This window comes from Neomonachus schauinslandi, chromosome 5 (assembly GCF_002201575.2).
Source record: "Neomonachus schauinslandi chromosome 5, ASM220157v2, whole genome shotgun sequence".
Lineage (NCBI taxonomy): Eukaryota > Metazoa > Chordata > Mammalia > Carnivora > Phocidae > Neomonachus > Neomonachus schauinslandi.
Window position 1 is genome coordinate 103,295,043 of NC_058407.1, and position 18,143 is coordinate 103,313,185.

The window sequence follows — 18,143 nt, forward strand, 5'->3', positions numbered from 1 at the left end:
ATTTGTGTGAAAAACAAGGGAAAATGCTCTCCAGTCTGAGTAATTTTATGAGTTTTTGTGCAGTTGCCTTTTTCTTTTCTGTATCTTAAGGCAAAATGGTGGCCCCCCCCCCCCACCAAACTCCCAATTTTATTCATTGTTTTTTTTGTAAAGTATAAATGTTAAGGGTTTCAAAGTCTTGCACATTGAAATTGTGACCCTATGTTCTTTCATTCTTTTTAAAGTTTATTTAGATGAGAGTACTTTTTAAGATGTCACTTTTATTAGATATTACATCTATAAGAGTGGTGTCTCTGAACTGCCTCAGTTTCTCTTCTCTGGTCCAACATACAGGATTATCTCCCAAAGACTACGAATTATGTAAACATTGGGACCAAAACTTTACCTTATTTCAAGTAGCCATTGTGTTTTAGTGTTAGTTATAGATCTCCGTATGTTTATTTTATAGATGATAAAATTAACTTGTGGTTATGATATAAATTCCCTATCTAATATTATTTATTGAATAGGTTGAATTCAGTAAAAATTGAATCTTGGTGCAAAAAACTGATCTTACATTATTGTATATTGACTCTGTACACTTAATTGGCTCTTTATAGGAGACCCCTGTGCTTACCCGAATAGAAAAACAGAAGCGCAAAGAGGAGGAGGAAGAACGTCAAATTCTTCTAGCAGTGCAGAAGAAGGAGCAGGAGCAGATGTTAAAGGAAGAGAGGAAACGAGAGCTGGAGGAAAAGGTCAAGGCAGTGGAAGGTATGTGGGCTTTCTGCACAGTACATGTGGTATGGGAATAGCCCTCCTCTGGCCAAAGCCAAATCAAACTAGGTTCTATCCTAGATCTAAGCTACTTCCGACAATTTCTATTTAAATGTCTTGTTAATTGCACTTTTTCTTGTTTATTCTTCTGGATCCAATCTCATTGCATGTGCATTCCTTCTACACACTTGTATTTGTTATTCTTGGTGTTCCTTTCAATCTTACCACTTATTGCCTTCATCTGCGTACATCCCTCATGTAAAATAGAAAAAAATATTAAAGTATTGATGACAAGTTTCATAGAAATAAATTTAAGTACAATTGAAATGTGTAAAGAAAAATCTTAAAGATTTTTTTTTTTCAAGTATGGCACTATACAAATCTAGATTACTACCGTTGATTTTTTTTATTTTTTATTGTTATGTTAATCACCATACAATACATCATTAGTTTTTGATGTTACCATTGATTTTTTTTTAAAGATTTTGTTTATTTATTTGAGAGAGAGAGAATGAGAGAGAGAGAACACATGAGAGGGGATAGGGTCAGAGGACGAAGCAGACTCCCTGCCGAGCAGGGAGCCCGATGCGGGACTCGATCCAGGGACTCCAGGATCATGACCTGAGCCGAAGGCAGTCGCTTAACCAACTGAGCCACCCAGGCGCCCTACCATTGATTTTATTAGGACAAATCCTTTTTCTCAGACTTGGGTCTAGGTTTTGGTCTTAGATTTCTTTTTCATTTGCAGTTAATACAAAGATAATAATTGTCCCTAGATGTATGAGATAGCAGTTGTATTTATAAGCTAAACCGGATAAATCATATGGTAACAAATCATCAGCTTAGTTGAATACAGACTAGTATTTCTTCCTTTCAGGTAAATTTAGTGAATTTTTAAATTTTTGAATAAAACTGCACAACCTGGATTTGACTTTTTAATGCAGTGTTTCAGTGCAAAATTTAAATAAATTTTGGCTGTAAAATTTAAAGGATTCTGGCCTTATTGTGTGCGTTTTTCCCTCCCATTCCTAAGTAGTAGTGCCTTCTGTTTGTTCATAGGTTAACCCCATTCCTACTGTGATCACTTCTTCATTATAAAATCCTTACTTAGTGCATTTAATCTACAAATTTAGGCTGTGCGACAATATGTAGTATATCCTACTTGTAAAATGTTTCATAGGTTTCATTTCCAATGCTAGATTTAAATTCTCAAGACAATAACTATGGCTTTAATTTTGTATAGTTTTTAAGGGGACTCTGTAATTTTCAGTGTCGTTTTTTATTTGCTACACTGTTCTCATTTGACTTTTATACAGACAGGTTCCAAACTTATTTTTATGGTTTAAACGTTTCTGTACCTGTAAGATTAATAATACCTATGTTATAGATTGTTCTTTAAGTCAACAATATATTTTGATCACCCATGATGTGCCAGGCTTTGTTCTAGGAATATAGATATTAAACAAAAGAAGTTAATCCTTTCAGGGGGGCTTACATTCCAGTGGTGGGAAAACAGAACAAACAGATATTGTAGAATCATATTTGGAGGTAAAAGATCTAAAAAAAAATAAAACAGGTTTAGAGATAAAGAGTGACATGATGTCGGTGGCATTTAAATAAGCTTGTCAAGAAAGCCCTCTCTGAATATGTGACATTTCGTAATGAAGTGGATGAAGGTGCCGTATGAACATGTGACGGGGGAAGACAGAGGAAACAGCAGGTGCACAGGCCCTGAGGAAGGAATATGCAGGAGGAAGGCCAGTATGGACCAAAGAGGAAGGAAAGATGGGCAGGAAATGAGTTCACAGAGGTCACCAGGGATCAAATCATGTAGGGCTGTGCAGACCTTGTTAGAGGGATTAAATAACAGACAGGTAGTCCCTAGAACACAGCAAGCTCACAAATGATAGTTATCATGGGGAAAATGTGGAGAGAATTTTTACAGGCTATAAAATAGTTACAACAATAAATTTTTCCTGAATTCTTGGAAGCTAAGTAAAATAGGCAGAGGCAGTAATGGATTTTTTTTTTCTTTGAGAGAGAGCGTGCAAGTACAAGTGGGGGGTGGGAGGAGCAGAGGGAGAGGATGATAGAAATTTGAGCGTACTCCGCATTGAGAATGTATTAAGTACAAAAGGCACAAGCCACAAAGGGAGGGAGATTGATAATGTTTTACTACATGAATTGTTTAACCTTACGTAAACACCATAAACAAAATGGAAAGACGAGTCAGAGTAGAAGCTGATTTTAACACATAACCATCAAAGAGTTATTATCCAGATTCTTTAAAGCACTTCTCTAAATCCATTAGAAATGCAACAACCCAAAGGAAAAGGGCCAAGTATTTATAAGCAGGAAATTCACACAAGAGAATGCTAAATGGTCAGTAAACATGAAAATATGTTCAGTATCACTCCAGTCAGGAAAATGCAAATGAAAGCATCAAAATTCCTTAGCAATACTTATCAGTTGGGCAAAAATGCTAGTTTTATCATACCAAGTGAGTGTGAGATAACTCCTATCACTATGGAAAGAATAGCTGTACCCCTTTGGAAAGCACTCTGGCAATTCCACTGCTAGGTGTACATCCGAGAGAACACACACATGTGCCCGAGAAGGCGTGTCAAAAGAATTGTCATTATATTATTTACAAGATGCAAAAAATTGCAACCAACTAGAAAGCACTACTGTATTAAGGTTACTAAAGCAAAAATGTTAAAATCTGACAGTTTGTTAGGTTTATGGATATTCATTAATTGTTATACTTTAATCTTGAAATCATTTTTTAAAAAACAGTATAGCAAAGTGCCTTTGACTAATTAAAGCAGATATAAATTTAAGCTTATAAGTGAATAGTGTAAGAATAAAAACACAAGTCAAACAGAACTAGACAGAGAAAACACTTAGCAGGGTCATGTCATACTCCTAGCCAGGGTACAGATGTGGAGCCTGTCCCTTAGGGAAGAAAATAGAAGATGTGTCCTGGCTTCTCCCTTCCATGCTTATGTCTTCTGTCTGACAGTGTTCTTTATCTCCCTGCCTCTTCTTTCCTCCTTACCTTCCGGCTCCCTCTGGCAGTGAGTGTCCCATCAGGCCAGTAGTGGAATGCCAAGTGTGTTTCTCATGGCTAGGGCTAGAGCCAGAAAAAGATCATCCCTGTCTTCCAGCTCCTTGCCAGTTCCAGCTGGCATCTTTCCCTTGTTCCCAGCCAAATTTATGACTACCCCTGGCTTGGTAAGGGCCAGCTGCCAGTGGTAGGGGTGGATTGAAGAGCAAAGACAATTGGTGTGCAAGGATGCCTTTGTAAATACAAAACCCTGAGAGCTTAGATATGCGTATAAAATTCTGTATATGTTTGGATTGAAAGTCTGGTCCTTAAAAGGGGGATGTTGTTTTTCTGAGAGAAAGATTGGAAAGGCCTCAGGTATTCAAAGAAGGATAATCTTGATTCAGTTTTCTATTTTTTCCTTTTTTTTCTAGTTCTGTTTTTCTTCATCCTTGCTCTTTCCTCCCTTTCCTTCCCAGTGCCCTCCCTACCACGCTCATCCCTCCCCAGCCCTTGAGCTCAATATGCATAAAGGAAATGGGTTCCACAAGTTTATATTTTTCATAAAGCTGTAGAATCATCCTAATTACTAAGAGGATGGCAAAAGAAGCAAAAATAATTTTATGATATAGGTGATCTTTGTTTCTTTCCTTTCTCAAAATGATTAACACATATCTAATCTAATCATCTGAAGAGTGCTTAACCTCACTTGTACCATAATGCACTGTGTTCATTGTAGATCGAGCAAAGAGGAGAAAGCTCAGGGAAGAAAGGGCATGGCTGCTGGCCCAAGGAAAGGAGCTCCCCCCAGAACTTTCCCATCTGGACCCTAGCTCCCCCATGAGAGAAGAAAAAAAGACTAAAGACCTGTGAGTACTTAATGATACCAACAGTAGCCGCCAGTAACATTTGCGAAGCACACTGGCATTGTGCTAAGCACTTTTCTCATTTAATTCTTAAAACAACCCTGTGTGGTAGGTAATAGTCAGTGTTTATGAGCTTCTCATTCTTCTGTATGCCTTTTTGTATTATTATTCTTTAGGTTACAAAAATATTCATTAGGGTAAAATAAAACCCAGGAAATAATGTGCTCTTAAATAACCAGCGTTACTGAATCATAAATTAAGTTGTGGATCATCTAAGTCAACCCTATCATTTTACAGGTGATAAAAATGATACTCCCTCTTTTTTTTTTGCTTAGGCTTGCTAACCTTCATCTTCATAATTATTTTCTAGAGAATATTTTTCTATATATATTCTAGAGAATATAATTATTTTCTAGACTGTCTAGAGACAGTCCCAATGAACTGTCCCAAACCTTGGTGTAATCAGCTATGTGTCTGTGATTGAATTAAGAGAGCTAAGGAGAGAAGGTGGTCAAAGTTACTATTTCTTATTTTGTGATTCACAGCTTTGAGTTGGATGATGATTTCACTGCCATGTATAAAGGTCAGTTCCCATTCTCAACTATTATTATTTCTGATACAAGTACTCCAGTCAAGTGCATTAATTAAGCTCTTTTCTTTGGCTTTCAGTTCTAGATGTGGTAAAGGCTCACAAGGATTCCTGGCCCTTTTTAGAACCTGTGGATGAATCGTATGCCCCAAACTATTACCAGATTATTAAGGTAGAGGCTACCTTTGCAGTTATACTTACTATGGTGTTTGTTTCTTTCTTGATTTTTGTTGCTGGTTTTTGTTTTAAGTTCACCTGTTGTTCCTTGAGAATCAGTTGCTGGATATATGCCAGGCAGTGGCATGATTCCTTTGCCTCATAAGGACTACGAGATGTTTTTCCTCCAGCATGTTGTAATTTAATGTGTCCTATTTTAGGTCCCCATGGATATCTCAAGCATGGAGAAGAAACTGAATGGAGGTTTATACTGTACCAAGGAGGAATTTGTAAATGACATGAAGACTATGTTTAGGAATTGTCGAAAATATAATGGGGAAAGTAGTGGTAAGTGGGGAAGGAGTTTGCTATGGATACACTTACTATATACCATTTCAACCAAGAACAAAATACCTTCTTTTTTAGAAATACACAAAAATAGGGAAATGATTCAGACCTTTCGTTGGGGCTATAAACAAAGCGTACATTTAAAGCCATGGGATTGGCCATTCTGACCACTTAACACAGTATGTGCCAGAACCGCTCCTATCCTTTGTGACAAAAGAATGTATCTGTTGGCTAACTGGGCTCAGGTTATTTTTCATTGTCTTAGAGACCAGTCTGGGTTTAGTTTGTACTGCACAGAGACCGCTAACCACTGACAAGACTGACCCTAGATTCTTAAATCATCTTGAGAAGTCCGTAGAGTAGATCTCTAATAACAAAGCATGTATGGCTCCAAGTATAGAAACTTGGAGTCATTTATACAGTAGCTCAAATGGTTTAGCTTAAAAACTAAGCAGCTTTGGGGTGCCTGGGCATCCAAGTCTTGATTTCAGCTCAGGTCATGATCTAAGGGGTCATGAGATCAAGCCCCGCGTCCAGCCCTGCATTCAGCAGAGAGTGTGCTTAAGATTCTCTCTCTCCCTCTCGTGCCCCCAGTTTCGCTCTCCCTCTCAAATAAATGTCTTAAAAAAAAAAAAAAGACAGAACTAAGTAGCTTCAATGACTGTATTTAATAATTCTGCCATTTAGCCTTAAAGAATTAAATCTGTCTTGCTTTAAGTTAATAGTCCTAGAGTCCTGTTCCAGCCATATAGCCTAGAGCCTCTTAGGACAAAAACAGTATCTTCATATTGTGTCCATAGCTACACAACATAATATCACTCGGGTTGAATTAAGCTCACGAGTTTACCCAAGTAGCATCTTTTATTGTTCATTGGTAAGAGAATTGTCTTTTATGTACTGTAAAAGCTGTATCTGGAAGTCAGTCCTTGTATCTTCCCATAGAGTATACCAAGATGTCTGATAATTTAGAGAGGTGTTTCCATCGAGCAATGATGAAGCATTTTCCTGGTGAAGATGGAGACACAGATGAAGAATTTTGGATCAGAGAGGATGAAAAGCGAGAGAAGAGACGGAGCCGGGCTGGGCGAAGCGGTGGAAGCCATGTTTGGACCCGCTCCAGGGACTCTGAAGGGCCCAGCAAGAAACAGCAACTGGTGGAGAATGGAGGGAAGTCATTGCCGCCTGCCCGCCGAGCTTCCTCTTCTGGGGATAATCAAAGCAGCAGTTCCACACAACTCCCTCGGGAGGTGGGCACCTCAAATGGCCGAGGCTTTTCTCGTCCCCTACATTATGGTGGGATGCCCAGCCAGGCACCCCTTTTAAACCAGATGGTAAGGAATAGCTCAAAATTCAACAGTAGTTTCTCCTAGTTGGTGAATTCAAAGAGAAGTGAAGCCTGTTTAATTCGCTCCTCTTCCAAAGTAATTTTTCTATATATGGATGATTTCTTCTCCCCTCATCTGTCCTTTCTTTATTCATTCTTCCTCTTATTTTAAATCTTCTTTCTTTTAATCAATCTGATGCACTTTCAGTGTGGGCAAAAATTGGGATTTTAAAAACTCTTTTTGTGTACAAATCACAGAAATACACATAGCACATAAAATAGACAGCATATCTATGGCATTAAAATTTCATGTTGAGGGCGCCTGGGTGGCTCAGTCGATAAGCGTCTGCCTTCGGCTCAGGTCATGATCCCGGAGTCCTGGGATCAAGTCCCACATCAGGCTCCCTGCTCGGCGGGAAGCCTGCTTCTCCCTCTCCCACTCCCCCTGCTTGTGTTCCTGCTCTCGCTATCTCTCTCTCTGTCAAATAAATAAAATATTAAAAAAAAAAAAAAATTTCATGTTGAGGGGCAGTTGGGGAAAAGTTGTCTTAAAGGGCTCTTGGGGGAGGATGCAGTAGTGAAAAAGAGATTAAGAAACAGCAGTTTTTCTGTCCCGCAGTGAGAGATTGCTTTGGGCCCGAGAACTAGCCCCGATCTGGTGAGCTCATATGCTAGCCTTCTCCAGGAGCGTCCTTGTTTTCTACCTAATGTCTTCTGTGCTTTCTCTTTTTTTCCCCTTTCCTCTTGCTTTTACTCAACGCCCTCCAGAGGCCAGCAGTACCAGGAACATTTGTCCCTCTTCGAGGATCAGATCCTGCCAATTTATATGTCTCCTCTAGGGTCCCAGAACCACACCCTGGAGAACCTGTACAGCAGCCTCAGCCTTTTGCCATGCAGGTAAGCAGCCTACTCAGGATATGCAAATGCAGAAGGTTCCACAGATAAACATCAGAAATACAGTCTCTTACCAGGTTCGATTCAATTCAGAATCTTCCATTCTGTGGAGTCTCTTACTATAGATTAAGCCCTTTACACGTTGTGCCTTATTCTGTGGGTCTACTGAACTCTGCTTTCTCCTGTTTTCTTGTTGCCAGCCTCCAGTTGGAATTAACAACCACCGAGGACCCAGGCTAGGCACTCCAGAAGAGAAGCAAGTGTGTGGGGGGCTGACACACCTTAGTAACATGGGATCACATCCTGGATCCTTGCAGCTTAGGCATATGGGTGGCCCTAGTCAGGATGGAAATATTTATCCCCCAACTCAATTCCAGTCAGGATTTATTCCTCCCAGGCATGGTGGGGCTCCAGCCCGACCCCCAGACTTTCCTGAAAGCTCAGAAATTCCTCCCAGCCACATGTACCGATCATACAAGTACATGAATCGAGTACACACTGCTGTCTGGAATGGGAACCATGGTGCTACAAACCCAGGACCCTTGGGCACAGATGAGAAGCCCCCCATGGGGCCAGGACCCTCTCACCAGCCTCGCACTCTTGGTCATATGATGGATTCCCGAGTGATGAGACCTCCTCTCCCCCCAAACCAGTGGACTGAACAATCAAGCTTTCTACCTCATGGAGTTGCTTCTTCAGGGTATATGCGAGCACCCTGTAAATCTGGTGGACATCGGTTACAGCCACCTCCGGCCCCAACGCCAAGTTCTCTTTTTGGAGCACCCTCCCAGGCTCTGCGGGGGGTGCAAGGAGGGGACTCCATGATGGACAGCCCAGAGATGATTGCCATGCAGCAGCTTTCTTCCCGAGTTTGCCCACCAGGTGTGCCTTACCACCCCCGACAGCCTACACCCCACCATTTACCTGGCCCTTTTCCACAGGTAGCTCACTCGGCATCAGTAAGTGTGTCAGCCCCCAAGCCTACCTTGGGGAACCCTGGGAGGACACAGGATAACAGTGAAACACAAGAGCCTGAGAACGACCGAGGTAATTGACACCATCATTTTTGTCTGACGTCTGACATTTAAACCATTAATTCATAAGGAATCTTTTTTACAAATATTGTCAGACTTCTTTCCAGCTTCTTGAACTACTCAGGATTGGGCCAGTCATAGTATTAGTCCAGAGATCTGAAAGGATTCCTGGTAGTAATTATCCTTACACAGATGTAGTCCTTACTGTTCCATGCAGTCTTTTTGAGACTTGTAGATACAGTAAATCAGTTCTCAGAATAAGCTTTGAGATAGCTACTGTTTTATTATACTTGTTTGTACAGATGGAAAATCCGAGGCACAAAGCTATTGGTTGCCTTCGTCTTGCAAATAAGTGGTGGAGCTGAGATTTGTACCCAGACCCACTCAATCTAGCATCCGTGCTCTCAACCACTACATCATCAAGCTGCCTTTTAAAATGACTGTCTTAAACATTATCATTATGGAATAAATTTTCAGTACTTTAAATTCTAATTATTTCCATCCTTCTATTCCTGGGACACATATTTATAGCCACTAAGAAGCAAACATTGAAGGGATTTCTTAGAAATATCATTTAAGAGATTAACCTGAGGGCACCTGGGTGGCGCGGTTAAGTGTCTGCCTTTGGCTTAGGTCACAATCCCAGGGTCCTGGGATTGAGCCCCATGTCGGGCTCCGTGCTCATCGGGGAGTCTGCTTCTCCCTCTGCCCCTCCCCCCAGCTCGTGCTCTCTCTTTTACTCTCTCACTTGCTCTCAAATAAGTAAATAAAATCTTTAAAAAGAGAGAGATTAACCTGAAAATTGAGAAGATGAAAAGTGTAATTAATGCTTATTTCTAGGATAGATATCCACCATGTATTGTGTTATTTTCTTCAATACATGACTGGAGAGGGGCACGTGAGTGGCTCAGTCAGTTAAGCATCTGACTCTTGATTTAGGGTCAGGTCATGATCTCAGGGTTATGGGATCAAGCCTTATGTTAGGCTCTGCGCTCAGCGTGAACACTGCTTTAGAATCTCTCTCTCCCTCTGCCCCTCCCCCCATTTGCACTCATACTCTCTCTCAATAAATAAAATCATTAAAAAAAATAGATGACTGAAGAATAGAAACCTGATCTTTTATCAAATATGAATATTCCATATAAAATTGATGATAGGCCTAGAACTCAGAATTACCTTTTGTTTTTACGTATTTATTTATTTAGATATCTACTGACACTTTTTTTTTTTAACTATAATTCCACTATAGTTAACATACAGTGTTACTGTGATTCAACACTTCAATACATTAGTTAGTGCTCTTCATGATAAGTGTGCTCTTAATCCCCATCACCTGTGTCACTCATCTCCCCACCACCTCTCCTCTGGTAACCATCAGTTTGTTCTCTGTAGCTAAGAGTTTGTTTTTTTGGTTTGTCTCTCTTTTTCTTTGTTCATTTGTTTTGTTTTTTAAATTTCTCATATGAGTGAAATCATATGGTATTTGTCTTTCTCTGGCTGATATATTTCAATTAGCACTATATCCTCCATCCATGTTGATGCAAATAGCAATATTTCATTATTTTTTATGGCTGAGTAATATTACATATATTACATATGTGTTGTGTATACACATATATGTATACATATATACATACATATATTACATACACATATATATACATACCACCTCTTCATTCATCTTTCAGTAGACACATGCTTCCATATCTTGACTATTGTAGGTGGTGCTAAACATATGGGTGCATATATACCTTTTCAAATTAGTGTTTCGTATTTGGATAAATACCCAGTAGTGGAATTAATGGCTGATATGGTAATTCTGTTTTTATTTTTTTTAGTTCTCTCCATACTGTTTTCTAGAGTGGCTGCACCAGTTTGCATTCCCACCAGCAGTGTCCGAGGGTTCATTTTTCTCTACATCCTCACCAACATTTGTTGTTTCTTGTGTTTTTTTATTTTAGCCATTCTGATGGGTGTGAAGTGACACTGTCGTTTTGATTTGCATTTCCTTGATGATAAGTGATGTTGAGCATCATTTCATGTTGGCTATCTGAATGTCTTGTTTGAAGAAATAGATGTTGAGGTTTTCTGTCCATTTTTAATTGGATTATTTGGTTTTTGGGTGTTGAGTTCTACCAGTTCTTTTTTTTTTTTTTAAGATTTTATTTATTTATTTGACAGAGGGACACACAGTGAGAGAGGAAACACAAGCAGGAGGAGTGGGAGAGGGAGAAGCAGGCTTCCCACTGAGCAGGGAACCCAAAGCTAGGGCTCGATCCCAGGACTCTGGGATCATGACCTGAGCCACCCAGGCACCCAATCAGTTCTTTATATATTTTGGATACTAACCCTTTATCAGATATGTCATTTGCAAATGTCTTCCCCCATTGTCTTTTAGTTTTATTGATTGTTTCCTTTGCTCTGCATAATCTTTTTATTTTCATGTAGTCCCAATATTTAATTTTTGCTTTTGTTTCCATTGCCTCCAGAGACCTATCTATCCTCTTTTGCAAGTGGTTGTTCAATTTTCTGAGCACCATTTTTTGAAGAGACTGTCTTTTTCACATTGCATATTCTTGCCTCCTTTGTCAGGGATTAATTGACCATATAATTGTGGGTTCATTTCTGGGCTGTTTCGTTCACTTAATCTATGTGTCTTTTTTTGTGCTAGTATGATTCTCTTTTGATTACGACAACTTTGTAGTATAGCTTGATATCTGGGATTGGGACACCTCCACCTATGTTTTTCTTCTTCAAGACTGCTTTGCCTACTTGGGATCTCTTGTGGTTCCATACAAATTTTAGGATTATTTGTTCTAGTTCTGTGAAAATGCTGTTGGTATTATGATAGGGATTGCGTTAAATTTATAGATTACTTTAGGTGGCATGGATATTTTAACAGTATCTGTTTTTTTGTTTTTAAGATTTTATTTATTTGAGAGAGAGAGCGTGAGCAGGGGGAGGGACAGAGGGAGAAGCAGACTCCCCATTGAGCAGGGAACCAGATGCAGGGTTCAGTCCCAGAACTCTGGGATCAGGACCTGAGCGAAAGGCAGAGGCTTAACCGACTGAGCCACCCAGGTGCCTCAATTATCTGTTCTTCTAATCCATGAACATGGAATGTCTTTCCTTTGTCTTGTCTTTAATTTCTTTCATCAGTGTTTCAGAGTATAGGCCTCTCACCTCTTTGGTTAAGTTTATTCTTAGGTATTTTATTGTTTTTGGTGAAATTGTAAATGGGTCTCTGGCTGGCTCAGTCAGTGAGCATGCAACTCTTGATCTCCTTGGGTGTGCAGATTACTTAAAAGTAAAATCCTTAAAAAAAAAAAAAAAATTGTAGGGGGTCCTGGGTGTCTCAGTCGGTTAAGCGTCTGTGTTCAGCTCAGGTCATGATACCAGGATCCTGGAATCGAGCCTCCCATCTGGCTCCCTGCTCTGCAGGGGGCCTGCTTCTCCCTCTCCCTGTCGTTCCTCCTGCTTTGCGCTCTCTCTCTCTCTGTGTCAAATAAATAAAATATTTAAAAATAAATAAATAAATAATAAAGATAAAAAATGAAATTGTAAATGGGATTGTTTTTATTTTCTTTTTCCACTATTATTAGTATATAGAAATTCAACAGATTTCTGTATATTGACTTTTATACTCTGTGACCCTACTGAAGTCATTTATAGTACTAGTAGTTTTTTCGTGGTCTTTAGGGTTTTCTATATGTAGTATCGTGTCATCTCCAAGTAGTGAAAGTTCTACTTTTTCCATACCAATTGTGTTGCCTTTTATTTCTTGTAGTTGTCTGATTGCTGTGGTGAGGACTTCCAGTACTATGTTGAATAAAGGTGTTGAGAGTGAACATTCTTGTTTCATTCCTGATCTTAGGAGAAATCTCTCAATTTTTCATCATTGAGTATGATGTTAGCTGTGGGTTTTTAATATATGGCCTTTATTATATAGAGGTATGTTCCCTCTGAACCTACTTTGTTGAAGGTTTTTGTCATGAATGCATATTGTACTTTGTCAGATGTTTTTTCTACATCTATTGAAATGATCATAATAGTTTTTAATCCTTTGTCTTCTTGTTGCATCATGTTGATTTATTTGCCCTTGCATCCTAGGAGTAAATCCCACTTGATTGTGTTGAATTATTTTTTTAATGTATTGTTGTACTTGGTTTGCTAGTATTTTGTTGAGCATTTTTCGTGTCTGTATTCATCAGAGATAGTGACCTGTAACTCTCTTTTTTGTAGTGTCTTTGTCTGGTTTTGTATCAGGGTAATTCTGGTCTTACAGAATGAATTTGGAAGTTTTCCTTCCTCTCCTATCTTTTGGAATAGTTTGAGAAGAATAAATATTAACTCTTCTTTGAATGTTTGGTAGAATTACTTGTGAAGCTTTCTGGTCCTGGACTTTTGTTTGATGGGAGTTTTTTCCCAGAATTTCATTGCTGGGAAATGGTCTGTTCTAAGTTTCCATTTCTTCCTGTTTTAGTTTTGGTAAGTTATATGTTGCTAGTAATTTATCCATTTCTTCTAGTTTGTCCAATTTGTTGGCATATAGTTTTTCATAATATTCTCTTACAATCCTTTGTATTTCTGTGTCATTGGTTGTTATTTCTCTTTCATTTCTGATATTGTTTGAGTGCTTTTTTTTTTTTTGAGTCTGGCTAAAGGTTTGTCGATTTTACTGATCTTTTCAAAGAACCAGCTCCTAGTTTCATTGGTCTGTTGTATTTACATTTTTTTAGTTTCTGTTTTGTTTATTACTGCTCTAGTCTTTATTATTTTCTTCCTTCTACTGGTTTGGGGTTTTGTTTGTTCTTCTTTTTCTGGCTCCTTTAGGTGTAAGGCTAGGTTGTTTATTTGAGATTTTTCTTGCTTTTTGAGGTAGACCTGTATTGCTATAAATGTCCCTTTTTAGAACAGCTTTTGCAGCATCCAAGAGATTTTGAGCTGTAATGTTTTCATTTTCATTTGTCTCCATGTATTTTTTAATTTCCTCTTTGATTTCTTGGTTAACCCATTCATTTATTTAATAACATGTTATTTAACTTCCATGTACTTTTTTTATTTAAGATTATTTATTTATTTGACAGAGAGAGCACAAGCAGGGAGAGTGGCAGGCAGAGGCAGAAGCAGGCTTCCCGCTGAGCAGGGAGCTCAATGGGGGACTCCATCCCAGGACCCTGGGATCATGAGCCAAAGGCAGATGCTCAGCCGACTGAGCCACCCAGGCATCCCAACTTCCACGTAGTTTTGTTCTTTCCAGATTTCTTGTGGTTGATTTCTAGTTTCATACCATTATGGTCAGAAAAGATGCATGGTATGAATTCAGTCTTTTCAGACTTGTTGAGATTTGTTTTTTGGCCTACCATGTGATCTATTCTGGAGAGTGTTCCATATGCACTTGAAAGATACATGTATTTTGATGTTTTAGGATGGAATGTTTAGAATATATCTGTTAGATGCAGGTGGTCAAGTGTGTCATTCAAAAAGCCACTGACCGGCGTTGGTGGTATAGTGGTGAGCATAGCTGCCTTCCAAAAAGCCACTGACCGGACACCTGGGTGGCCCCGTCAGTTAAGCATCCAACTCTTGATTTTGGCTCATGTCGTGAGATTGAGCCTGCTGTCAGGCTTCCCGCTGGGTGTGGAGCCTTCTTAAGATTCTCTCTCTCCCTGGAACACCTGGGTGGCTCAGTCAGTTAAGCGTCTGACTCAGGTCATGATTGTGGGTTCCTGGGACCAAGCCCTGCATCAGGCTCAACGCTCATCAAGGGGTCTGCTTCTCCCTGTCCCTCAGCCCCTCCCCCATTTGTTTGTGTTCTCTCTCAAATAAATAAATAAAATCTTTAAAAAAAAAAAAAAAACCCCAAGATTCTCTCTCCGTCTGCCTCTCCCCCGCTCTAAAAAACAATACAAAACAAAAACCACTGCTTCCTTGTTGATTTTCTGTTTGGATGATCTGTCCATTGATTATAAGTGGGTTGTGAAAGTTCCCTACTCTTATTGTATTCCTATCAGTTACTTCCTTTATGTTTGTTATTAGCTGCTTTATGTATTTGGGTGTTCCCATGTTGGGTGCATAAATATTTACAATTGCTGTATCTTCTTTTTTTTTTTTTTTTTTAAGGATTTTATTTATTTATTTGAAGAGAGAGACATAGCGAGAGAGGGAACACAAGCAGGGGGAGTGGGAGAGGGAGAAGCAGGCTTCCCGCCAAGCAGGGAGCCCAATGCGGGGCTCGATCCCAGGATCCTGGGATCATGACCTGAGCCGAAGGCAGACGCTTAACAACTGAGCCACCCAGGCGTCCCTACAATTGCTGTATCTTCTTGTTCAGTCTTACCTTTATGATTTTGTAGTGTCCTTCTTTGTCTCTTGTTACAGTCTTTGTTTAAAGTCTGTTTTGTCTGATTTAAATATTGCTACCTCAGGTTTCTTTTGACATCCATTTGCATGACAAATGCTTCTCCATCCCTTCACTTTCAGTCTGCATGTGTTTTTCGGTCTGAAATGAGTCTCTTGTAGGCAGCATATAGAAGGGTCTTTTTTTTTTTTTTTTTTTTTAAGTCCATTCTGTCTCCCTATGGCTTTTGATTGGGACATTAGTCCATTTACAGTCAGAGTAATTATTGATAGGTATGTACATACTGCCATTTTGTTACTTGTTTTATGGATGTTTTTGTAGTTCTCTGTTCTTCTCTTGCTGTCTTCTTTCATGGTTTGCTGGCTTTCTCTAGTGATATACTTGGATTTCTTTCTCTGTATTTGCATATCAATTACTGGTTTTTGATCTGTGGTAACCATTAGGTGTGTGTGTACACACACACACACACACAAACCATCTTTTACATATAGCAGTCTATATTAAATTGATGGTCATTTAAGTTTGAACCCATTCTTTACTCCCACCATGCCTCCCCAACCCCCCCAGGTTTTAGGCATATGGTATCATACTTCATATCCTTTTATTTTGTGAATCACTTGACTGATTTTTATAGATATACTTAATTTTACTGCTTTTGTGCTTCATACTTTTCTTACTCCTTCTTATGGTCTTTCCTGTCCACTCAGAGTCTCCTTTAACATTTCTCATAGGCCTGGTGTAGTGGTGTTAAATTCCTTTAACTGTTTGTCTGGGAAACTCTCCTTCTAGTCTGAATGATATCCCTGCTGGATAAAGAATTCTTGGCTGCTGGTGTTTTTTCTTTCAGCACTTTGAATATATCCTCTCACTCCTTTCTAGCCTGTAAAGTTTCTGCTGAAAAATGAGCTTATGGTCTTACAGGGTTTCTCTTTTATGTTAATATTTTCTTTTGTCTTTCTTACTTTAAAAATTCTCTTTCTCACTACATTTCATTTTTTTTTAATTCCTGTATGTCTTCATGTTGACCTCCTTGGGTTGATTTTGTTGGGGCATCTCTGTGCCTCCTAGATCTGGATTTCTGTTTCCTTCCCAGATTCAGGAAGTTTTCAGCTATTATTTCTTAAAATAAATTTTCCTCCCCCTTTTCTCTCTCTTCTGCGATCCATATAATGTCATTGTTATTAAACTCGATGGTGCCACTGAGTTCTCTGTTTTCATTTTTTTTTTTTTTTTCACTTGTTCAGTTTAATTACTTTCCATTATTCTGTCTTCCAAGTTGCTGATTCTTTCTTCTTCCTCTGGTCTACTATTAATCCCCTGTAGTATATTTTTAATTTCAGTTATTGTGTTCTTTATCTCTGATTGGTTCTTTTTTGTTTTCTGTCTTTGTTGAGGGTCTCACTGAGGTCCTCCATTCCTTTGTCAGGTCCAGTGAGTATTTCTGTGACTGTTACTATAAATTTTCTATTGGGCATATTACTTATTTCCATTTCATTTAGCTCTCTTGCTGTGATTTTGTCCTGATCTTTCCTTTGGGACATACTCCTCGTCTCTTCATTTTGTCTCTGTTTCTATGCATTAGGAAAGTCAGCTACATCTCCTGCTCTTGAAAGTAGTGGCCTTGTGAAGAAGAGGTCCTATAATGCCCTGTGGTGCAGTGTCCCCTGTTCAGAACCTGGCACTGCAGGGGTGTCTCCTATGTGTGTTGCGTGCACCCTTCTGTTGTGGCTGAGCTACTTTTGCCTTCAATTCAGTCATCTGCAATGGCTCTGTTTGCCTGTTGTGGGCAGGGTTTGGTCCCTGTGTTGTTAGTGGGCCAGTCTGAGGCCACCTTGGGCTTGAGTTGAGTCAGACCATGCGTTTGCCAGAGGTGAGATAGCACCAAACTGCTGGGCACTTTCCTGTGTTGTCCTCCCAAGAAGCTTTCATTGGTGGGGATGGCCTTCAGTCAGAATAGCTATCTGCCTCTAGCCCAGTGCGGGGACCTCAGTGGGACTGGTATGTGTGGTTATCTTCCCCTCTCTCCAGAGCAGCAGTCTCTTTGGAGTGGTGCTTGTCCTTGTCCTGGCTGCTTGCACCTCACCAGGCTTGTGGCACCACTTTGGATGGGCTCCAGCCAAGGGCATATTGGAGGGGCCAGATCAACGGGGAAAATCCGGGAACAGGGCGCATGGAGTGCCAGTAACTCTGCACCAGTCCACTGCAGGAGGGGACTGCAGCTGACCGGGCTTGGATGGAGGGGATGTTTATGCAGGAATACACCAGGAGTACACTGTTCACTGTGTAACGAATGTTGGCTCTGCACTGGTTCCTGCAGGTGTCCGTCTATCTCAGCTGGGAGGTGGGAACGAAAATGGTGCCTGCTAGTTCTTTTGTTCTTAGAGTGGTCTTCCAAAGATTCCTGCCTCTCCAGTATACGCTCATTAGTAAATAAATCTTCTTTCCATATATGCCAGGTATTTTTCACACTGCTGCTTCTCTGCTCAATCTCAGTGGGGCTGTTTTACTCTCTCATTAAGGGCAGGCACTCTACCCTCCTGGCTCTCCCAGAGCTGAGCCCACTGAATTTTAAAGTTCAGGTGGTAATAAGCCCCCCCATGTTCTTGGGCCCCTCTGGTTTTCAAAGCTGAATGTTAACAGGGATTGGTCTTCCCTCTTCCTGAGGTTCCTGGGTTGGGAATCTGCTCTGCTCCCTTCTCTGTTCTGCTGCATCCCTCCCTCCTGCGGACAATCCCGAGGATCCACTTGGCTCCTGACAATCTCTTTGTC

The 18,143-nt window shown here is 39.9% G+C and overlaps 1 protein-coding gene across 1 annotated transcript in view; it reads left to right on the plus strand.

The window, feature by feature from the left end:
* Positions 1-18,143, plus strand: part of LOC110580898 (cat eye syndrome critical region protein 2) — a 172,537-nt gene that overhangs the window by 149,196 nt on the left and 5,198 nt on the right. The window contains 8 exon segments of the mRNA XM_021690584.2: positions 600-753; positions 4,542-4,671; positions 5,214-5,251; positions 5,338-5,429; positions 5,635-5,761; positions 6,704-7,092; positions 7,854-7,982; positions 8,180-9,026. Coding sequence (XP_021546259.2) covers positions 600-753; positions 4,542-4,671; positions 5,214-5,251; positions 5,338-5,429; positions 5,635-5,761; positions 6,704-7,092; positions 7,854-7,982; positions 8,180-9,026 — 1,906 coding nt within the window.